The sequence below is a fragment of the Scyliorhinus torazame genome, chromosome 4 (genome assembly GCF_047496885.1).
Source record: "Scyliorhinus torazame isolate Kashiwa2021f chromosome 4, sScyTor2.1, whole genome shotgun sequence".
Classification (NCBI taxonomy): Eukaryota; Metazoa; Chordata; class Chondrichthyes; order Carcharhiniformes; family Scyliorhinidae; genus Scyliorhinus; species Scyliorhinus torazame.
Window position 1 is genome coordinate 225,087,678 of NC_092710.1, and position 22,257 is coordinate 225,109,934.

Below are 22,257 nucleotides of genomic sequence, written 5' to 3' on the forward strand. Positions count from 1 at the left end.
CATGATCAAATGGCGGAGCAGACTGAATGGGCAAAATGGCCTAATTCTGCTCCTATATCTTATGAACTTATGAACATCTTCATGCACATGAGGAGTGCTGTGAAAACTCAGTTTTTAGCAACATTAGAATTTGAATTGTCCATTTACAAAATGATCCAAGCTGTACAGACCAAGTTGTACAACATGACTCTTTGAACTCACATCACTCAAACAGATACCTGTAAAAAGCCAATACTTCACTATTCCTCCTTTTTGAGTTTCCCCCTGCTGAGAGGATGGGTTAAGGACCTGCTGTCTTTGTTCTTGAGATCAATTGGATTTTGCAGGCAATGATATACTGTCACTGCTAAGGTAGTACAGCTAAGACTCGCTAAATGGAAAAGTACCAGAAATGTTTAAAGACAAAACCTTGTGCTGCTCCTGGGAGCTGGAAGCAAAGCTACAGGAATCTAATTGAGCAGGAGGCTAAAAGTCAGCTCATCAACGGCAAGTGTCGGGCAGGGTATTTGCATGCATCTGCATGCCAACATGCTCATTAAAAGGCCAGTTCACCAGAATTAAGTTCCCCTTCCCAATTACGTTATCGGTGAGTGAGCAGTACATGCATTTAGGTTTACAACTGCATACAAGTGGCATGCAGTAGGTGAGATATAACCTTCTGGGAGCTGGAGTGAATAGCCAGTATTTTCCTCTTCGAGGAGTGTTGTTCAATGAGGCGATGATTGGCAGTCCAAGGAGCAAGGGGCAGGAAGGATGGCCAGGGAAGGAGGAATTCAGGGGCAGGAACAGAGCCATGGAGGGAAGGGGAGAGTACAGGGATGTGGGAATGAGGGAAGGGCCTTGCATGCTGTGTATGTGGAGACCTGTGACTGTGTGGGAAGTGGGGATCTGGGCAGCGGTGATGGCTCTGAAGAATGGGTTGGTGCTGCCAATGGTGGTGTCTTAGGGGTTGAATGGAATGAACTGGCAGCGCAACAAACTGCCAGAGGGGTTTAGTGGAATGTGTTAGCATGGCAGGTTCAAGGATATAGTCGGGTAGCCATGGTCTCATAGCAGGGGGCTCAGTGAAATGGACTAAACAGGTGGTATGGGTAATGGGAACAGTAATGGGTATAGGCTCAGAGGGGAGAAGCAATCTTGTGAACTATGAAGCTCATAGGTTCAAGGATTAGAGAGGAGAGAGGAATTGTTATGTTGGATGGTCAAGGGTGATGGGGAAGTTGGTGAATGGGACCACAACTTTTCACAATATACATTAATGATCTGGAAGAAGGAACTGAAGGCACTGTTGCTAAGTTTGCAGATGATAGAAAGATCTGTAGAGGGACAGGTAGTATTGAGAAAACAGGCGGGCTTCAGAAGGACTTGGACAGGCTAGGAGAGTGGGCAAAGAAGTGGCAGATGGAACACAATGTGAAAAAGTGTGAGGTTATGCACTTTGGAAGGAGAAATGGTGGCATAGCCTATTTTCTAAATGGGGAGATGCTGAGGAAATCAGAAGCACAAAGGAACTTTGAAGTCCTTGTTCATGATTCTCTTAAGATTAACATGCAGGTTCAGTCAGCAGATAGGAAGACAAATGCAATGTTTGCATTCATGTTGAGAGGGCTAGAATACAAGATCAGGGATGTACTTCTGAGGCTGTATAAAGCTCTGGGCAGACCCCATTTGGAGTATTGTGGGCAGTTTTGGGCCCCGTATCTAAAGAAGGATATAGAACATAGAACATTACAGCGCAGTACAGGCCCTTCGGCCCTCGATGTTGCGCCGACCTGTGAAACCACTCTAAAGCCCATCTACACTATTCCCTTATTGTCCATTTGTCTATCCAATGACTATTTGAATGTCCTTAGTGTTGGCGAGTCCACGACTGTTGCAGGCAGGGTATTCCACGCCCTTACTACTCTCTGAGTAAAGAACCTACCTCTGACATCTGTCTTATATCTATCTCCCCTCAATTTAAAGGTATGTCCCCTCGTGCTAGACATCACCATCCGAGGAAAAAGGCTCTCACTGTCCACCCTATCCAATCCTCTGATCATCTTGTATGCCTCAATTAAGTCACCTCTTAACCTTCTTCTCTCTAACGAAAACAGCCTCAAGTCCCTCAGCCTTTCCTCATAAGATCTTCCCTCCATACCAGGCAACATTCTGGTAAATCTCCTCTGCACCCTTTCCAATGCTTCCACATCCTTCCTATAATGCGGCGACCAGAATTGCATGCAATACTCTAAATGCGGCCGCACCAGAGTGTTGTATAGCTGCAACATGACCTCATGGCTCCTAAACTCAATCCCTCTACCAATAAAAGCTAACACACCATACGCCTTCTTAACAACCCTCTCAACCTGGGTGGCAACTTTCAGGGATCTGTGTCCATGGACACCGAGATCTCTCTGCTCATCCATGTGCTGGCCTTGGAAATTGTCCAGAGTAGGTTCACAAGAATGATCCCTGGAATGAAGAGCTTGTTGTATGGGGAACGGTTGAGGACTCTGGGTCTGTATTCGTTGGAGTTTAGAAGGATGAGGGGGGATCTTATTGAAACTTACAAGATACTGCGAGGCTTGGATAGAGTGGACGTGGAGAGGATTTTTCCACTTGTAGGAAAAACTAGAAGCAGAGGACACAATCTCAGACTAAAGGGACGATCCTTTAAAACAGAAATGATTATCATAGATTATCATAGAATTTACAGTGCAGAAGGAGGCCATTCGGCCCGAGGAGTCTGCACCGGCTCTTGGAAAGAGCACCCTGCCCAAGGTCAACACTTCCACCCTATCTCCATAACCCAGCAACCCCACCCAACACTAAGGGCAATTTTGGACACTAATGGCAATTTATCATGTCCAATCCACCTAACCTGCACATCGTTGGACTGTGGGAGGAAACCAGAGCACCCGGAGGAAACCCACGCACACACGGGGAGGATGCGCAGACTCCGCACAGAGGAGGAATTTCTTCAGTCAGAGGATGGTGAATCTGTGGAACTCTTTGCTGCAGATGGCTGTGGAGGCCAAATCGATGACAACAATGTAGCCGTTTAGAACGTTGAGGTGGATGACCATGCTGATAATATGATGGGTGATATGTTTCTGGTGGCAAGGCAAGAGTCTCTCAAACATGGAAGCCCAATAGTTTTTGAGGGAGAGTGCACAGACATGACTTTCATTACCCCAGTCAATGCTGCAGTCTCCATGAACATGGATGGGTGAATAAGAGGGGAATACATATGTGTTCCTCCAGAATGGGCATCGCCATGGTGGAAAGGTGGTATAGACAGTTGCTAGCTACAGGGTTTCCCATTGGTTGAAATAATCAGGGCTGGCGGGACAGCTTCAAAGAATAGGCTGACTAGATGGATCATTGCAATGTGTTCACAGATCACCTCAGGCATAGATGATCCTGGCTCCAGACAACCCAGCACTTCTACTGGCTATATTGCTGCTGAGGAGGCAGCCTCAGGGGTATGAACTTCCTGCCTGCCCCCTTTACAAGATTTGCCGTGCTTCTTTTGCATGCATATCTAATGAGCTGACAAGCGCAAGATCAAGCCCGGCCAGCTGTCCCACTCCCGAGCGGAAATCACTCTCACCTTTGCTTCTACCTCTCAACTTATAAACCAGACCAGAAGATTCCGCCCTAAATCTCACCAATCTCTGGTGTGAGTCACTAATATACCAGAACATATTACCTATTTGTGAGAATACTTACCTGTGCAGAGCTGGACTCCTTTGGGGCAGTGACCTCAGGTGCAGATCAGTGACATAATCAGTACCCCACAGTGGTGACACTGGCCAATGAAAAGCAGCAATGTTGGAAACGCATGCTATGTGAATGAAGTAAATCAAAGCCTGTGTGAATAATTATCAAATATCTCCTTAGGTGATCCTCTCATGTGTTTGTCCTGAATCATGATTTCTCTGATGATTGCACTTATCTATTTTGTTACATTATCTGATGCAACCTGTAGGTGCTAATTAAAATTGATTATTATAGAATGACCAAGTATCCTATACTTACAATCAGAATACAGTTCAAAGTCCTGGTCTGTTCCACCTGATACGGTGAGAAGAGCTTGTGAATTAATGCTGTTTAGATCCACTTTTTCAATGTCAGCCACCATAGAATTCACAACAGTCTGGTCAAATAAAGCAGGTCTGGCAATCTGAGCAGAACAACACATGAAAGGTATTTAATATTGATAAGACCATAAGACATAGGAGAGGAAGTAAGGCCATTCGGCCCATCGAGTCCACTCCACCATTCAATCATGGCTGATTTCAACTCCATTTACCTGCTCTCTCCATAGCCCTTAATTCCTCGAGAAATCAAGAATTTATCAACTTCTGTCTTAAAGACACTCAACGTCCCGGCCTCCACCACCCTCTGTGGCAATGAATTCCACAGACCCACCACTCTCTGGCTGAAGAAATTTCTCCTCATCTCTGTTCTAAAATGACTCCCTTTTATTCTAAGGCTGTGCCCCCGGGTCCTAGTCTCCCCGCTAATGGAAACAACTTCCCTACGTCCACCCTATCTAAGCCATTCATTATCTTGTAAGTTTCTATTAGATCTCCCCGCAACCTCCTAAACTCTAATGAATATAATCCCAGGATCCTCAGACATTCATCGTATGTTAGGCCGACCATTCCTGGGATCAACTGTGTGAATCTCCGCTGGACCCGCTCCAGTGCCAGTATGTCCTTCCTGAGGTGTGGGGCCCAAAATTGCTCACAGTATTCTAAATGGGGCCGAACTGATGGCAGTAGGTATAATGCGAAAAACACCAAAGATTCAGTGTTGCTCATCACGTGCCTGTGCAAGATGTAAAAATGAAGTTTGCCGTTTCAGAGAAGACACAAATCTTTGTGCGATGGGCAGTTTCTTTTCAGAGAGGTTATCTGGGAGATTTTCCAGGGATAAAGACATCCAATGCTCCCAATGCTTAGCAAAATTTCTGATGTCTGCCAGCAAACTGAAAAATATAAATGAATTGAATTAGTACATTGTACATCCCCTAACCTTTTGGAACAAGTTTCTTTGTTTTTCTACCGACCAAAGTATTGAGAAAACAGCATAAATCCACAATTCTTGTTGCTGTAGCTAAGTACATATTGAAAAATTATTAACAGATATTATTCAAAAGTAGAAAACTTGAATTTTAAAAATTCTCATTACATCCTATTTGTTTTCTAAGGGTATCTACAAAAGCAGCAACAACCTCGTGACCCAAGTATAGCAGCCATTTTGTTATGCTGCATGCGAAAAATAGTGACGCGAACATAGAACATAGAAAATACAGCACACAACAGGCCCTTCAGCCCACGATGTTGTGCCGAACCTTTGTCCTAGATTAATCATAGATTATCATTGAATTTACAGTGCAGAAGGAGGCCATTCGGCCCCCTGAGTCCGCACCGGCTCTTGGAAAGAGCACCCTACCCAAACTCAACACCTCCACCCAACACCAAGGGCAATTTTGGACACTAAGGGCAATTTATCATGGCCAATCCAGCTACCCTGCACATCTTTGGATTGTGGGAGGAAACCGGAGCACCCGGAGGAAACCCACGCAGACACGGGGAGGACGTGCAGACTCCGCACAGACAGTGACCCAAGCCGGAATCAAACCTGGGACCCTGGAGCTGTGAAGCAATTGTGCTATCCACAATGCTACCATGCTGCCCTTAAGAACAAATAAATCTACACTATATCATTTTACCGTAATCCATGTACCTATCCAATAGCTGCTTGAAGGTCCCTAATGTTTCCGACTCAAGTACTTCCACAGGCAGTGCATTCCATGCCCCCACTACTCTCTGGGTAAAGAACCTACCTCTGATATCCCTCCTATATCTCCCACCTTTCACCTTAAATTTATTTCCCCTTGTAATGGTTTGTTCCACCCGGGGAAAAAGTCTCTGACTGTCTACTCTATCTATTCCCCTGATCATCTTATAAACCTCTATCAAGTCGCCCCTCATCCTTCTCCGTTCTAATGAGAAAAGGCCTAGCACCCTCAACCTTTCCTCGTAAGACCTACTCTCCATTCCAGGTAACATCCTGGTAAATCTTCTTTGCACCTTTTCCAAAGCTTCCACATCCTTCCTAAAATGAGGTGACCAGAACTGTACACAGTACTCCAAATGTGGCCTTACCAAAGTTTTGTACAGCTGCATCATCACCTCACGGCTCTTAAATTCAATCCCTCTGTTAATGAATGCGAGCACACCATAGGCCTTCTTCGCAGCTCCATCCACTTGAGTGGCAACTTTCAAAGATGTATGAACATAGACCCCAAGATCTCTCTGCCCCTCCACATTGCCAAGAACTCTACTTCTCAGCCCAGCTCTGCATCCTATCTATGTCTCTTTGCAGCCGACAACAGCCCTCCTTACTATCCACAACTCCACCAATCTTCGTATCGTCTGCAAATTTACTGACCCACCCTTCAACTCCCTCATCCAAGTCATTAATGAAAATCACAAACAGCAGAGGACCCAGAACTGATCCCTGTGGTACGCCACTGGTAACTGGGATCCAGGCTGAATATTTGCCATCCACCACCACTCTCTGACTTCTATCGGTTAGCCAGTTCGTTATCCAACTGGCCAAATTTCCCACTATCCCATGCCTCCTTACTTTCTGCAGAAGCCTACCATGGGGAAACTTATCAAATGCCTTACTAAAATCCATGTACACTACATCCACTGCTTTACCTTCATCCACATGCTTGGTCACCTCCTCAAAGAATTCAATAAGATTTGTAAGGCAAGACCTACCCCTCACAAATCCGTGCTGACTATCCCTAATCAAGCAGTGTCTTTCCAGATGCTCAGAAATCCTATCCTTCAGTACCCTTTCCATTACTTTGCCTACCACAGAAGTAAGACTAACTGGCCTGTAATTCCCAGGGTTATTCCTAGTCCCTTTTTTGAACAGGGGCACGACATTTGCCACTCTCCAATCCCCTGGTACCACCCCTGTTGACAGTGAGGACGAAAAGATCATTGCCAACAGCTCTGCAATTTCATCTCTTGCTTCCCATAGAATCCTTGGATATATCCCGTCAGGCCCGGGGGACTTGTCTATCCTCAAGTTTTTCAAAATGCCCAACACATCTTCCTTCCTAACAAGTATTTCCTCGAGCTTACCAGTCTGTTTCACACTGTCCGCTCCAACAATATCGCCCCTCTCATTTGTAAATACAGAAGAAAAGTACTCGTTCAAGACCTCTCCTATCTCTTCAGACTCAATACACAATCTCCCGCTACTGTCCTTGATCGGACCTACCCTCGTTCTAGTCATTCTCATATTTCTCACATATGTGTAAAAGGCCTTGGGATTTTCCTTGATCCTACCCGCCAAAGATTGTTCATGCCCTCTCTTAGCTCTCCTAATCCCTTTCTTCAGTTCCCTCCTGGCTATCTTGTATCCCTCCAATGCCCTGTCTGAACCTTGTTTCCTCAGCCTTACATAAGTCACCTTTTTCCTCTTAACAAGACATTCAACCTCTCTTGTCAACCATGGTTCCCTCACTCGACCATCTCTTCCCTGCCTGACAGGGATATACATATCAAGGACACGTAGTACCTGTTTCCTTGAACAAGTTGCACATTTCACTTGTGTCCTTCCCTGACAGCCTATGTTCCCAACTTATGCACTTCAATTCTTGTCTGACAACATCGTATTTACCCTTCCCCCAATTGTAAACCTTGCCCTGTTGCACGCACCTATCCCTCTCCATTACTAAAGTGAAAGTCACAGAATTGTGGTCACTATCTCCAAAATGCTCCCCCACTAACAAATCTATCACTTGCCCTGGTTCATTACCAAGTACTAAATCCAATATTGCCCCTCCTCTGGTCGGACAATCTACATACTGTGTTAGAAAAGCTTCCTGGACACACTGCACAAACACCATCCCATCCAAACTATTTGATCTAAAGAGTTTCCACTCAATATTTGGGAAGTTAAAGTCACCCATGACTACTACCCTGTGACTTCTGCACCTTTCCAAAATCTGTTTCCCAATCTGTTCCTCCACATCTCTGCTACTATTGGGGGGCCTATAGAAAACTCCTAACAAGGTGACTGCTCCTTTCCTATTTCTGACTTCAACCCATACTACCTCATTAGGGTGATACTCCTCGAACTGCCTTTCTGCAGCTGTTATACTATCTCTAATTAACAATGCCACTCCCCCACCTCTTTTACCACCCTCCCTAATCTTATTGAAACAACTATAACCAGGGACCTCCAACAACCATTTCTGCCCCTCTTCTATCCAAGTTTCCGTGATGGCCACCACATCGTAGTCCCAAGTACCGATCCATGCCTTAAGTTCACCCACCTTATTCCTGATGCTTCTTGCGTTGAAGTACACACACTTCAACCCATCTCCGTGCCTGCAAGTACTCTCCTTTGTCAGTGTTCCCTTCCCCACTGCCTCATTACACGCTTTGGCGTCCTGAATATCGGCTACCTTAGTTGCTGGACTACAAATCCGGTTCCCATTCCCCTGCCAAATTAGTTTAAACCCTCCCGAAGAGTACTAGAAAACCTCCCTCCCAGGATATTGGTGCCCCTCTGGTTCAGATGCAACCCGACCTGCTTGTACAGGTCCCACCTTCCCCAGAATGCGCTCCAATTATCCAAATACCTGAAGCCCTCCCTCCTACACCATTCCTGCAGCCACGTGTTCAGCTGCACTCTCTCCCTATTCCTAGCCTCGCGATCACGTGGCACCGGCAACAAACCAGAGATGACAACTCTGTCTGTCCTGGCTTTTAATTTCCAGCCTAACTCCCTAAACTTGTTTATTACCTCCACACCCCTTTTCCTACCTATGTCATTGGTACCAATGTGCACCACGACTTCTGGCTGCTCCCCCTCCCCCTTAAGGATCCTGAAGACACGACCCGAGAAATCCCTGGCCCTGGCACCCGGGAGACAACATACCTTCTGGGAGTCTCGCTCGCGACCACAGAATCTCCTATCTATTCCCCTAACCATTGAATCTCCTACAACTATTGCTTTTCTGTTCTCCCCCCTTCCCTTCTGAGCCCCAGAGCCAGACTCAGTGCCAGAGACCTGGCCGCTAGGGCCTTCCCCCGGTAGGTCATCCCCCCCAACAGCATCCAAAACGGTATACTTGTTTTGAAGGGGAAAGGTCACGAAGTATCCCTGCACTGTCTGCCTGTTTGTTTTTTTCCCCCTGACTGTAACCCAGCTATTCTTGGTCCTGTACCTTGGGTGTGGTTACCTCCCTGTAACTCTTCTCAATCACCCCCTCTGCCTCCCGGATGATCCGAAGTTCATCCATCTACAGCTCCAGTTCCCTAACACGGTCTTTGAGGAGCTGATGTTGGGTGCACTTCCCGCAGGTATAGTCAGCGGGGACACCGGTGGTAACCCTCACCACCCACATCCTACAGGAGGAGCATGCAACTGGCCTAGCCTCCATCCCCTCTTACCTGACAGAATATAGCTACCCTGCGAACAAAATATTTGATTTGCTTTATGCCCTTCCTCTCAAAGGAACTGCAGACACATGTGACAAGCATGATCTTAATGCTTGATAGATTCTAACTTAAAGTTATAAGCTGTTACGATCACTCCCAGGGCAGATCCCCCAATATTATATGATTCCGAATAGAACACCCCCATATTGTTATGTTCTCAGATGAGGAGGAATGACCTGGCTCCCTCCTTTATTCAATTCCTCTGGTTGGTCACAACACAAATATATTAAGGAGGATCCCTTCCCTCATGGATCCCTTTTCCGAGTCCAAATTCATTTACATACAAACATACAAATTAGGAGCGGGAGTAGGCCATTCGGCCCCTTGAACCAGCTCCGCCGTTCAAGTACATCATGGCCAATCTGATTGCAATCTCAATCCCACATTCCTGCCTAACTTGCCGATCCCCATAACCTTTCACTCCTTGTTAATTACAAATCTAGCTAGCACTGCCTTAAAAATATAAAAAATATTCAAAGATTCTGCTTCCACTGCCTTTATCTCCAATTTACCCAAGCTTTCTTGAGTTAAAGAAAGAATAAGTTTATTAGTTGGTAAAACGCAAGAAGAAAAATAATAAAATGCAACACAGATTAGAAATGAGAAGTCAGTAAAATAAACAAAAGAAAAAATACAAATCAGTCTTTGGCTTGTCCGTGAGAAGTAGATAGTGAAATATTGTTGCCGTTAAGATAGGTAAATTCTAAGAGATGACATGGTCAAGGGCGGAGAAAGAGGCCATCTGGGATGGGCTAGGTATAGGGTGATGTCATCCTCGAGCATGCGCAGGGGGCGTGTCTCTTACTCGTCGGCCATCGCGGAGGCTGTGGCCGAGGCAGAGGGAAAAGAGTGCTCCCATGGCACAGGCCCACCCGCGGATCGGTGGGCCCCGATCGCGGGCCAGGCCACCGTGAGGGTATCCCCCCCGGGGCCAGATTGCCCCGCGCCCCCCCCCAGGACGCCGGAGCCCGCCCGCGCCGCCTCGTCCCACCGGTAAGAGAGGTGGTTTGATTCTCGCCGGCAGGACAGGCATGGCAGCAGCGGGACTTCGGCCCATCGCGGGCCAGAGAATCGCCGGGTGGGCGGGGGGGGGGTGCTCACCAACTGGCGCGGCGCCATTCCCGCCCCCGCCGAATATCCGGTGCCGGAGAATTCGGCAACCGGCGGGGGCAGGATTCACGCCAGCTCCCGGCGATGCTCCGACCCGGCGGGGGGGTCGGAGAATCCTGCCCAAGATTTGAACTCAGTATCATTAATGAAGTGGTACTTCATTTGAACACTATAGTCATACCTCAATCTCTTCGCAAGGAGGTACTAAAGAGGCTACACAAAGGACATCTATGGATTGAAAAATGTAAAAGCAGAGGTCGTGACTCTGTTTACTGGCCAGGTATAAACCAGGATATTGACAGAATGGTCAGTTGCCAGACGGATTGTTGCAAGCAAACAAGAGAACCTAGACAAATATCTGATTTACCTACGGCACCATGGCAGAAAATAGCTATTGATCTCTTTCACCTACGAGGGAAAGATTATTTTGTGATCATAGACTACTTTTCAAACTAAACCAAAATAGCTCCACTGCCAAGCATAACGGCAAGCAATGTAATACTGCATACCAAGTCAATTCTTGCTAGACACAGAATTCCGCAAGTCGTCATGAGTGACAACATTTTTTGTTTTAGCTGTAAAGAGTGGCAACACTTCGCAGTCACGTATGATTTTAATCAAGTCATATCGAGTCCATTGTACCCTCAAGCCAATGGAAAAGCCGAAAAAGGTGTACCTATTGTTAAGCGATTGTTGAAGAAAGCAATAGACAGCCAATCTGATCCATAACTTGCACTATTGAGTTACAGAGCGTCACCATTGTCACATGGTAAATCACCCAGCAGAGTTACTCATGAATTGAAAGTTGCGTACCACTCTTCCATACTTGGCAAAGGAGGAGAATGCAGTGGTACTGCAGGAAATGCAAAACATTAAAGCAAAACAAAAGCAGTTATAAGATAGAGGGCGGGATTCTCCGACCCCCCGCCGGGTCGGAGAATCGCCGGGGGGGCGGCGTGAATCCCGCCCCCACCGGCTGCTGAATTCTCCGGCACTGGGGTTTTGGCGAGAGTGGGAATCGCGGCGCGCCGGTCGGCGGCCTGACTTGCGATTCTCCGGCCCACGATGGGCCGAGTGGCCGCCCGTTTTTGGCGGGTCCCGCCAGCGTAAATCACAACAGGTCCTTACCGGCAGGACCTGGCTCCACGGACGGCCTGCAGGGTCCTCGGAGGGGCACGGGGATCTGGCCCCGGAGGTGCCCCCACGATGGTCTGGCCCGCGATCGGGGCCCACCGATCCGCGGGCGGGCCTGTGCCATGGGGGCACACTTTCCCTCCGCACCGGCCGCTGTAAACCTCCACCATGGCCGGTGCGGAGAAGAACCCCTCTGCGCATGCGCTGGGATGACGCCAGCACACGCTGGCGCTCCCGTGCATGCGCCAACTCGCGCTGGCCAGCGGAGGCCCTTCGGCACCGATTGGCAAGGCACCAAATCCTTCCGCGCCAGCTGGTGCAGCGCCAAACACTCCGGCGCCGGCCTAGCCCCTTAAGGTGCAGAGGATTCCGCACCTTCAGGGCGGCCCGATGCCAGAGTGGTTCACGCCACTCCTCGGCATCGGAGTGGCCCAGCCCCTGTCGGTTCCTGGAGAATCCCACCCAGAGCGTCTGGAACTTTACCACCTTTGAGTAGCGATGACATTGTGAGAGTAGAAGATTCAGGCAATTGGTCAAGAAAAGCCATTGAAGAAGCTGCAGTGTCAGATAGTTCAGTAGTTCCTGAGCATGAGAATGACATGGAGAACATTGAATCTACAAGTTCCGACCAGCAAAATTTGAGAAGATCAACCAGAGTCAGAAGAAACCCTGACGACTCAATTTGTGGATTTGGACTATTTGTACATATTAAACTTGCTATTCTTATATATATATATTTGTTAAACCAGTTTTAAAAATGAAGAAAAAATAATACTGTTAGACTCATAGGTTCATGATATCCATGTAAATATACTGATGATAATATATTAATTTGTTCCTTCAAAGGAAAGGGGATGTACTGATATGGTTGTGTTGTAATTCACCGACTGACCACTAGGAGTCTCACTAGTATATAGGTGAATGTTAGAGTTAGGTGATCACTCAGACTGGCTGGAGAAAGCTGAAGAGAAAGGTTGCTTGAGCTTGATCTTACAGTTATTCATCTGTTGTTTTGTATATAGTTTACCCACAGTTAATGTTAATAAATTATTTATAGTTTTAGCTACAAGGGTTCTTGTAATATAAATCAGGTCATCCAACAAGAACATTACGCTAGGGTTGCCCCCGGAATGGGTACACACGATGCAGGGGTTGGCATGGCAGACCCATGCGCGACTGCAACCCCCCAGCTCTGATACACCCCCACCCCCCCCGCCCCCACCATGATGGCCCACACCAACCCAGGCTAGATCCCATAGTTGTCCCCTCCACCCCACTCCGAGCACAGGGCCAGCAAGCCCAGTTCCCCGGGCCTATTTGCCTGTGAGCGAAGATGGCTACTCACCTCCTTGGGTCCCCGCAGCAACCTTTCTGCCAGGTTCATCTTTTTTAAAAGGTGTACTCATCGCGTCTGTGTGACCACTTGCTGAGAAGGCGATTAGATCATGGGAGTTCGTTGGATGTCGGGTGGTTCTCGTTAATTGTATGTAAATTGGGCTTAAGTGGTACTTATTGGATTCACCTATGGGAACGGGCCTGTTGCATCGCCAATGGTTTGGTGCCTGGCGTGGTTCTGTTTTCTGGCCTCTCCTGCTATTTACTGGCCTTATCTCACTCGAGCGTAACAAGGCCACTGAATCGTGCCCTACCGTTCAGTTTTTGCATTGCATCTCTTCTTTTGAAGTGTCTCTGTCTGAAATTCCTTGACAACCTTCAGGTTTTACATTTCATGGCCTCTCTCGGGACTGAGAATAATACACACAGGGACCTTCCTGTCACTGAATAACATTCACAGAATTTATATTCTTGGCCATCTTTGGCTTGTATATCCCTTTTTACTTAACTCACTTGAAGGTTCAATGTGTCAATAAATAATTTTGGGGTATGTCGCAGTTATAATAACAAATTAGCTATTATTATGCAAATAAAATGCATATGCAAACTTGTAATAAGTGTTTGAGCAGTTCAGTCCAAAACTGGCACCAACAATTTCAATTCACCCTCTGTTCATTTATCTGGCAAAATCACATTTGGCAAATTGCACTGCACTTCCCTCTGATTGTATTTAAGGGAGCGCTGGGTCATCATCCTGAAACTCCCCTCCTACCAGCACCGTGGGTGCACCTGCACCACATTGAACAGCAGTCCAAGAAGGCAGTTCATCACCACTTCTCAGGGGCAATTAGGGATGGGCAATCAATATCGGCATAACCAACAATGCTCACTTCCCATAAATTAACTTTTGAAAAAGCAGTCTGTCAACAAGAGTGCGTTATTTAGTCTATCAAAAATCCACGGAGAACCTGCCTGTTTACATTGGCCTTACCACATCATCATAGTCACAGCCAGCAGATGTTCCCACCTCCAAAGTGATGCATGTTTGAACATGGTAGGTTAATGAGAGCAAGAGCTGCTGGCTGAGAAAAATGACATCTATCTTTTCATTGTACCATGGAGAGTCTGCACCGAGTTGTGACAAAGAAACATAGGTTTATTTACAAGACGAAAATACACAGCTCCCGATTATTCCCAACCGATCTTAACAGTCAGACCTTATATACAACACAGATTGAATGTCCCCGGCCCCTTCCATTCCTGAGACTAAGTGTTGATGTCGTGGCAGGATTCGTGGACTTCCGCAACAGCAAAATTGGCGCCGCACCTGGACCGATTCAGTCATTGTTAAGGGGCTAGGACCGGCACCACATGGAACACAATCGATTCCAATGAGAAATGGTGCGGGATTCATTGGTTTCGCGAATTGGCACTCAGGAGGCTGACATATATACACATATACACACTGCACTCCCCACACACACCATCAAGATGGCAGCAAGTAGAGTGGCCCCAGGATTCATTGATGCTGAGCTCGAGACCCTCCCGGACTCAGTGGAGGAGAGGCAGTTGACCCTGTATCTCAGCCCGGGAAGGAGGTTGTAACTGCCACTGTTCGCCGTGCCTGGGCGCAGATGGTAGAGGCGGTCAGCGCCAGAAGCAATACCATCCGGAACGGCCAGTAATGCCGGAAGAAACTTTTACGACCTGCTCAGGGCGACCAGGGTGAGTAGCCAGCATTGTGTCCCTGGCACTAACCCCATCCCACACACCCGCAACACCACCCCCCCCTCCCCCCCCGCCCAGAGGGCGTCCGAACCACCACCCGCCACCAAATACCCCAGGAGAGGTCTGCCCATAACCGCCGGAGAGCCAGGGGCAATATGAGGGATTGTCGTCGAGCATCCAGCACCTGCAGATGCAGTTGGAGGAGTCCAACCACGTACGGAGCAGGATGTGGTGCTGACCATGCATCCGGAACACTGCAGCGCCTCGGACTCCCCCCTCCTGTCCCTGGCGCATCTGGTGGGCAGCGGCAGAACAGGGTGGCACCACGCCACCCGAGACACCCGAGTAGAAGCCGGGCCCCTCCAGGCCCGGTCACACCAGAAGCCGCCCGCCAAAGGGCACCCAGGTCACAGCGTGAGAATCATAGCAGGCCACCTCCACTCCTGATGTACCATCTGGGGATCCACCTGACATAGCATTAAGGCCCGTAAGGCCCAAAAGTTAGACACCAGTTAAGATGCACGGGTGCAGGGCACAGTTTAGTTGTAGGGGCTAGGGCACATATCTGTAAATATTTGTGCACAGAAAACAGCCTCAACACTGTGACAAACTGCCTCGGTGCTATGTCAGATGGGTGTGAGGGACGGGCTGGTGTAATGCGGTGTAAATGCCCCTGTCCCATTCCCCCCTCCCCTAGTAATTGCGAACCTGGAGGCGATCAGAGCATCCCGTGTGCGTCAGCTCTGGCACACACATCGTGCGGCCTCCTGTGCCTGCCTCCTGTCCATCCCTGCCCCCCCAAATCTTCCTCGTCGGACGAGGCCTAGCGTTCATGTAGCTCCTCAGGCACATCGCCCCTCAGTTGCGCAATGTTGTGCAGCAGGCCACCACGATGCGGAAGACCCTCTCAGTGTCATAATGGAGGACCCCTTCAGAGCGGTCCATGCACCTGAACTGCATAGAATCCCTACAGTGCAGAAGGAGGCCATTCAGCCCATCAAGACTGCATTGACCCTCTGGAAGAGCACCCTATCTAGGTCCAGTTCCCGGCCCTATCCGCATAATCCCACACAGAGGCCAGTCCGCCTAACCTGCACATCTTTGGACATCTTCAGGATGCCGAAGCACCACTCCATCATACCCCTGGTCACGACATTCGATGTTGGTTAGTGTCCTCCCGATAAGCGTCATCAGCCACGACAGCAGTGGATAGCCCCTGTCGCCCAGGAGCCAATCCCCCATCCGGGAGTGCATCTCGAACATGTCAGGAATCATCGGGTGGGCCAGGATGAAGGTGCCGTGCACACTGCCTGGGTATCAGGCGCAGACTTGCATGATGCGCATCTGATGGTCACACATCAGCGAAGCATGCAGCAGCGGAGTGTGCAGCAGCAGAGCATGCCTCAGAGGAACAGGACGCAGCCGCCCAGGCTGGAGAGCTGGCCGTCCAAGAGGCCAAGAAGGAGGAGAAGGTGCAAAGGAGGCACCGCATGAGGCCTCCCATGCACCGGCAGCAGCTGTCATTCGAGGATCTGCCGGATCGGGTATGCCATCGAAGACTCCGGCTGAGCAGGGAGACAGTGCGACATATCTACCAGGTCATGTCACACCTGGCACTGTGGGAGAATGGAGGAGTACACTCGCTCCTGGTGGCTGTCAAGGTGACGGTCGCCCTGAACCTTTACGCCACGGGGTCCTTCCAGGCACTGAGTGGGGACCTGTCCGGGTTCTCACAGACCTTGGTGCATGGGTGCATGCCGCTGTCACGGAGGCCCTATATGCCCGGTCAGTGCAATACATCCATTTCAATGTGGACCGAGCCCACCAGAATGGCAGTGAGGTTCGCCATCATCGCCAATTTGCCTTTGTCCAGGGGGTGGTCGAGGGGATACATGTTTCCCTACGAGCACCTGCAGATTACAGGCCGCTCTACACAGACTGAAAGCAGTTCGACTCGATGAACAGCTGATGTGTGACCATCAGATGCGCATCATGCAAGTCTGCGCCTGATACCCAGGCAGTGTGCACGGCACCTTCATCCTGGCCCACCCGATGATTCCTGACATGTTCGAGATGCACTCCCGGATGGGGGATTGGCTCCTGGGCATGCTGGATAAACTAAGCAGGCCTGGCTGCACCTAACGAGATCTCGTGAGATTTCACGATCTGGATTTCGCCCTCACTGGGCGGGATCCAGATTTGCATATTTAAGTGAGCAGTTAGCTTCACTTAAAGAGGTCTCCGCCAGAGTCTGCCAAGGCCCAGAGCGAACGCCCACGCCTGGGATACCTCGCCTTGGCGTCGTTTAATGCTGGTTTTCACAAACATGGACCATGCGTAACGGCACTTGGAGGGGGGGGTCTCTCAGGCAATCGGAGGCCACCGGGTGGTCGGGCTCTGTGTGGGGTGGTAGCCTGGTACCCCTGATGCCACCCGGACACCCTGGCAGTGCCATCCTGACACTGTCCCGGTTGATAGCGGAGTTGTCTTGGTGCTGCAGGTTTAGAGAAACACCCTGCTGCTCGTGCCCAAAACAGGACGCAGTTTTGTTTTATTAAATCACGGCCAGTGTTAACGTTTTGAGTTCTTATGACTCTTCTATGGAAGGTTCTGTAGAAATGTCATCTGGACGCAAGTGTTTCTCACTCCACAGACGCTGTCAGACCTGCTGAGTTTATTCAGCATTTTCTGCTTAATTTCAGATTTTCAGCACCGCAATAGGTTTCTTTTATTTTCCTTGATTTCTAGTGCTGCCCACTGGAATATTATTGTGTTCCAGCATGGTGAGATGCATGCTTGTTTTAACTGTGTTCCACTGTTAATGCTTTATTCTGAGCCTTTTTGAAAATTCTTTCATGGGATGTGGACGTCGCAGCCAAAGCCAGCATTTGTTGCCCCTTCCTAATTGCCCTTAAACTGAGTGGCATTTTGTTTTTAAAGAGTCACATGTAGGCCAGACCAGGGAAGGCCAGCAGATTTCCTTCCCTAAAATCCATTAGTGAACCAGATGGATTTTTACAACAATCATCAATGATTTCATGGTCATAATCAGCCTTTTAATTCCAGATTGTTTGATTGAATTCAAATTTCACCATCTGCCGTGGTGAGATTCGAACTTGGCCCCAAGAGCAATTACCCTGGATGTCTGGTTTACTAGCCCAGTGACAATACCACAATGCCACCGTCTTCCTTTCGGGGGAATTCCCTGGGGCCGACCGCCAGATGCGGGAATCCAATGGTCCGGTGAATTGGGCAAAAAATGTGTTTCATGCTGGTCGCGAAACACATTGCGATTCTTCCGGTCCACCCCGCCAGCCCCGACAAGGTTTCCAAAGGTCCCTGACGAGGTTCCGGCCCAGACCTTGTGGGAACATGCAAATAGGTCATTATCCCTAAATTGAATCTCATTTACAACCAGGGCACCCGCTTCCCCTGTCTCCTGGGATGTCCCAGCTTCCCCCAGCCGGGAGACACGTGGGCGTGAATTAGTGCAAGTACTGAGGAATAGGGACTTAGCGGTTTGCATCTGAGGGCTGGTGTTATCAAGTGTTATGATAATGCATCTTATTTAAATCCATTGCTGATGTCATCAGTAAGTGCTGTGACATCATTAGTTGTTGCTACCTGTGTATATTCATCGTTAACTGCCGTTGTTCAATTCCTTCCCGTTACTGTTAATTCGATGTTTAGCTATCACAGCTATCTGGAATCCACTACAAGCCCACTGACTCCCACAGCTATCTGGACGGCAGCTCTTTGCACCCTACACCCTGTAAGGACTCCATCCCTTTCTCTCAACTCCTTCGCCCCTGTCGCATTTGTTCCAATGATACCACTTTCCAAAATGGTGCTTCGAAAATGTATTCCTTCTTCCCGAACCATGATTTTCCTCCTACAGTTGTTGACAGGTCCCTCAACAGTGTGCGGTCCATCTCCTGCGCCACTACCCTAGCCCCCTCCCCTCCCTCCCAGAACAAAGATAGAGTCCCCCTCGTTCTCACATTTCATCCCACCAGCCTCCGAATGCAAAGCATAATCCTCCGCTCTTTTCGCCAACTCCAGCGTGATGCCACCACCAAACACATCTTCCCTTCACTCCCTCTCTAAGCATTCCGCAGAGACCGTTTCCGCCGAGATAATCTAGTCCACTCCTCCACCATACTCGGTACCTCTCCCATCACCCATGGCACCTACCCATGCAATCGCAGAAAAGTTGTAACAACTGCCCCTTTACCTCTTCTATGCTTAACATCCCGGGCCCAAAACACTCAATCCAGGTTAAGCAGTGTTTCACTTGCATCTCTTCCAATTTGGTCTATTGCATTTGCTGCTCCCAATGTGGTCTCCTCTGTATCGGAGAGACCAAACGCAGACTGGGTGGGGTGATCTCTTTGCTGAGCACCTTCGGTCTGTGTGCATTCAGATCCCTGACCTTCCTGTTGCTTGCCATTTTAACAAAAGACTCTGCTCCCATGCCCAATTGTCTGTTCTTGGCCTGCTACAATGTTCCAGTGAAGCTCAACGCAAACTGGAGGAACAACATCTCATATTCCGGTTAGGCACGCTACAGCCTTCCGGTCTCAACATCGAATTCAACAACTTCAGATGGTTAGCTCTCCCCCACCTTGACCCATTTATTTTCATCCCATTTCATTTTAATTGTCTTTTACCATTTCTCTCTTTCTTGTCTTTCTTAATATATATTAACCCCCCACCCCCCATCTTATCAACCTTTCCTTACCCTACATCTATCACAGTTCACCCTCTGATGTTAGTTTCTCTGCTGTTTGGCCTTTCACATCTTTTGTTCTCTCTGGGGACTGCCATTAACACTCTTTCCCCTTGGCTTCTGTGGCCATTAGCATCCGGTTTCCCTGGGTTTCTGTGGCTATGACTCATCTTTCATTCTCGCTCCACAGTATAAATATTTCCCACTTACTCTGTCTATTAGCTTTGACAAAGAGTCATTGGACTCGAAACGTTAGCTCTTTTCTCTCCCTACAGATGCTGCCAGACCTGCTGAGATTTTCCAGCATTTTCTCTTTGGTTTCAGACTCCAGCATCCGCAGTAATTTGCTTTTAACCGATGTTTAGCTAGATGCTCCCATTTTTGAGTCCATACTGTATTTCAACCTTCATTATTTTTATATATTAAAGGAGATTAACTTTATTCATTAACTTTATTAACAACATGTTTCGACTACCATTTTGGGGTCAAGTCACCACAAGTGGCCAGGTACCACTGGTGGATTGATGAGGGGGAGCCAGTGGATGTGATTTATTTGGACTTTCAGAAGGCTTTTGACAAAGTACCGCATAAGTGATTAGCGTGATAAATTAAAACGCATGGCATTAGGGGTAGTGTATTGAGCTGGATAGAAAACTGATTGGCAGACAGCAAACAAAGAGTAGAGATAAACGGATCTTTTTCCAAATGGCAGGCAGTGACTAGTGGGGTACCGCAGGGTACGGTGATAGGACACAAAATTGGAGGATGAGCACTGAGGAGGATGCAGAGATTCTTCAGTGTGATTGGACAAATTTACTGAGTGGGCGAATGAATGGCAGATGAAGTATAATTTGGATAAATGCGAGGTTACCCACTTTGGTCACAAAAATGAGAAGGCAGACTATTATCTGAATGGTCATAAATTTGGAGAGGGAAATGTGCAATGAGACCAGTCACTGAAGGTAAGCATGGAGGTCCAGCAAGCAGTAAATAAGACAAATGGTATGCTGACCTTCATTGCGAGAGAATTTGAGTGCAGGAGCAGAGAGGTCTTGCTGCAATCATACAGAGCCTTGGTGAGGCTACACCTGGAATTCTTTGAGCAATTTTGGTCTCCTTTTCTGAGGAAGGATATTCTTGCTTAAAAGGGGGTGCAGCGAAGGTTACCAGACTGATTCCTGGGATGGAGGGACTGACGTATGAGGAGTGATTGAGTCAGTTAGGATTGTATTCACTGGAGTTCAGAAGAATGTGGGAGGATCTCATAGGAACCTATAAAATTCTAACAGGACTAAGGATATTCCCCATGTTGGGGTGTCCAGAACCATGGGTCACAGTCTGAGGATATGGGGTAGACCTCTTAGGACTGAGATGAGGAGAAATGTCTTCACCCAGAATGGTTCATTACCACAGGAAGTAGTTCAAGCCAAAACATTGTACGTTTTCAAGAAGCAGTTAGATATATCACTTGGGGCGAAGGCGATCAAAGGATATGGAGGGAAGGCAGGATTAGGCTTTTGAGTTGGATGATCAGCCATGATCGTGATGAATGGCAGAGCAGGCTTGAAGGGCTGAATGGTCACCTCCTGCTCTTACCCTCTATGTTTCTATGGGGCAAGGGGGTGAGAGTAGCCCCCCTACAATTGCTTCCAGGGTACTGAGTGGGGCCCTTCATGGGAGGTGAGGATTGGGGGGGGGGGGCTTGTGCCGGGCGGTAGGGGCTGATTCTATGGCAAACAACATAAGCAGCAAGTAATAGGCTGAGCTAAGCAATCCTACAACCAAAGGTTCAGATCTTAAACTCTGCAGTGCTGTCACATACAGTTAAGAATTGTGGTGGAGAATTAAACAACTAACAGAGCAATCGGCTCCACAAATATCCCCAATCTTCATGACAGGGGAGTCTAGCACTGTGCAAAAAACCAAGGCTGTAGCATTCACAATAATATTCAGCCAGAAGTGCCGAGTGGATGATCCATCTCAGCCACTCCGGAGGTCCTCAGCATCACAGATATCAGTCTTCAGCTAATCCAATTCATTACACATGATATCAAGAAGGCTGAAGGAACTGTGTAACTGCAAAAGCTATGGGCACTGACAACATTCCGGTAATAGTACTGAAGATTTGTGTTCCAGAACTAATCACGTCCCTAGCCAAGTTGTTCCATACAACACATATCTATCTAGCAATGTGGAAAACTACCCAGGGAAGTCCTGTACACAAAAAGTAGGGCAAATCCAATCCAGCCAATTACTGCCCCATCAGTCGATGCGCGATCATCAGTAAAGCGATGGAAGGAGTCATCAATAGTTACAATCAAGCGGAACTTACTCAGCAATAACAGATGCTCAGTTTGGGTTCCGCCAGGGTCACTCAGCTCCTTTGTCCAAACATGGACAAAGAGCTGAACTTGAGGTGAGAATGACTGCCTTCGACATCAAGGCAGCATTTGATCATGTATGGCATCAAATCTAGAGTCAATGAAAATCGGTGGGAAAACTCTCCATTGGTTGCAGCCATACTTACCACAAAGGAAGATGGTTATGGTTGTTAGAGGTCAATTATTTCAATCCCAGGACATCACTGCAGGAGTTCTTCAGGGTAGTATTCTAGGCCCAGCCATCTTCAGCTGCTTCATCAATCATAAAGCCTTCCTTCCATCATAGGACCAGAAGTGGGGATATTGTGGATGA

At 48.2% G+C, this 22,257-nt stretch overlaps 1 protein-coding gene across 5 annotated transcripts in view; it reads right to left on the minus strand.

Annotated features, from left to right (window-relative positions):
* Positions 1-22,257, minus strand: part of rfx6 (regulatory factor X, 6) — a 128,889-nt gene that overhangs the window by 81,565 nt on the left and 25,067 nt on the right. For all 5 annotated transcript variants that reach the window (XM_072499409.1, XM_072499412.1, XM_072499411.1 and 2 more), the window contains exons 11-12: positions 4,819-4,978; positions 4,024-4,168 (exon numbers count right to left, since the gene is read on the minus strand). In XM_072499409.1, coding sequence (XP_072355510.1) covers positions 4,024-4,168; positions 4,819-4,978 — 305 coding nt within the window. The remainder of the gene's footprint in view (positions 1-4,023; positions 4,169-4,818; positions 4,979-22,257) is intronic.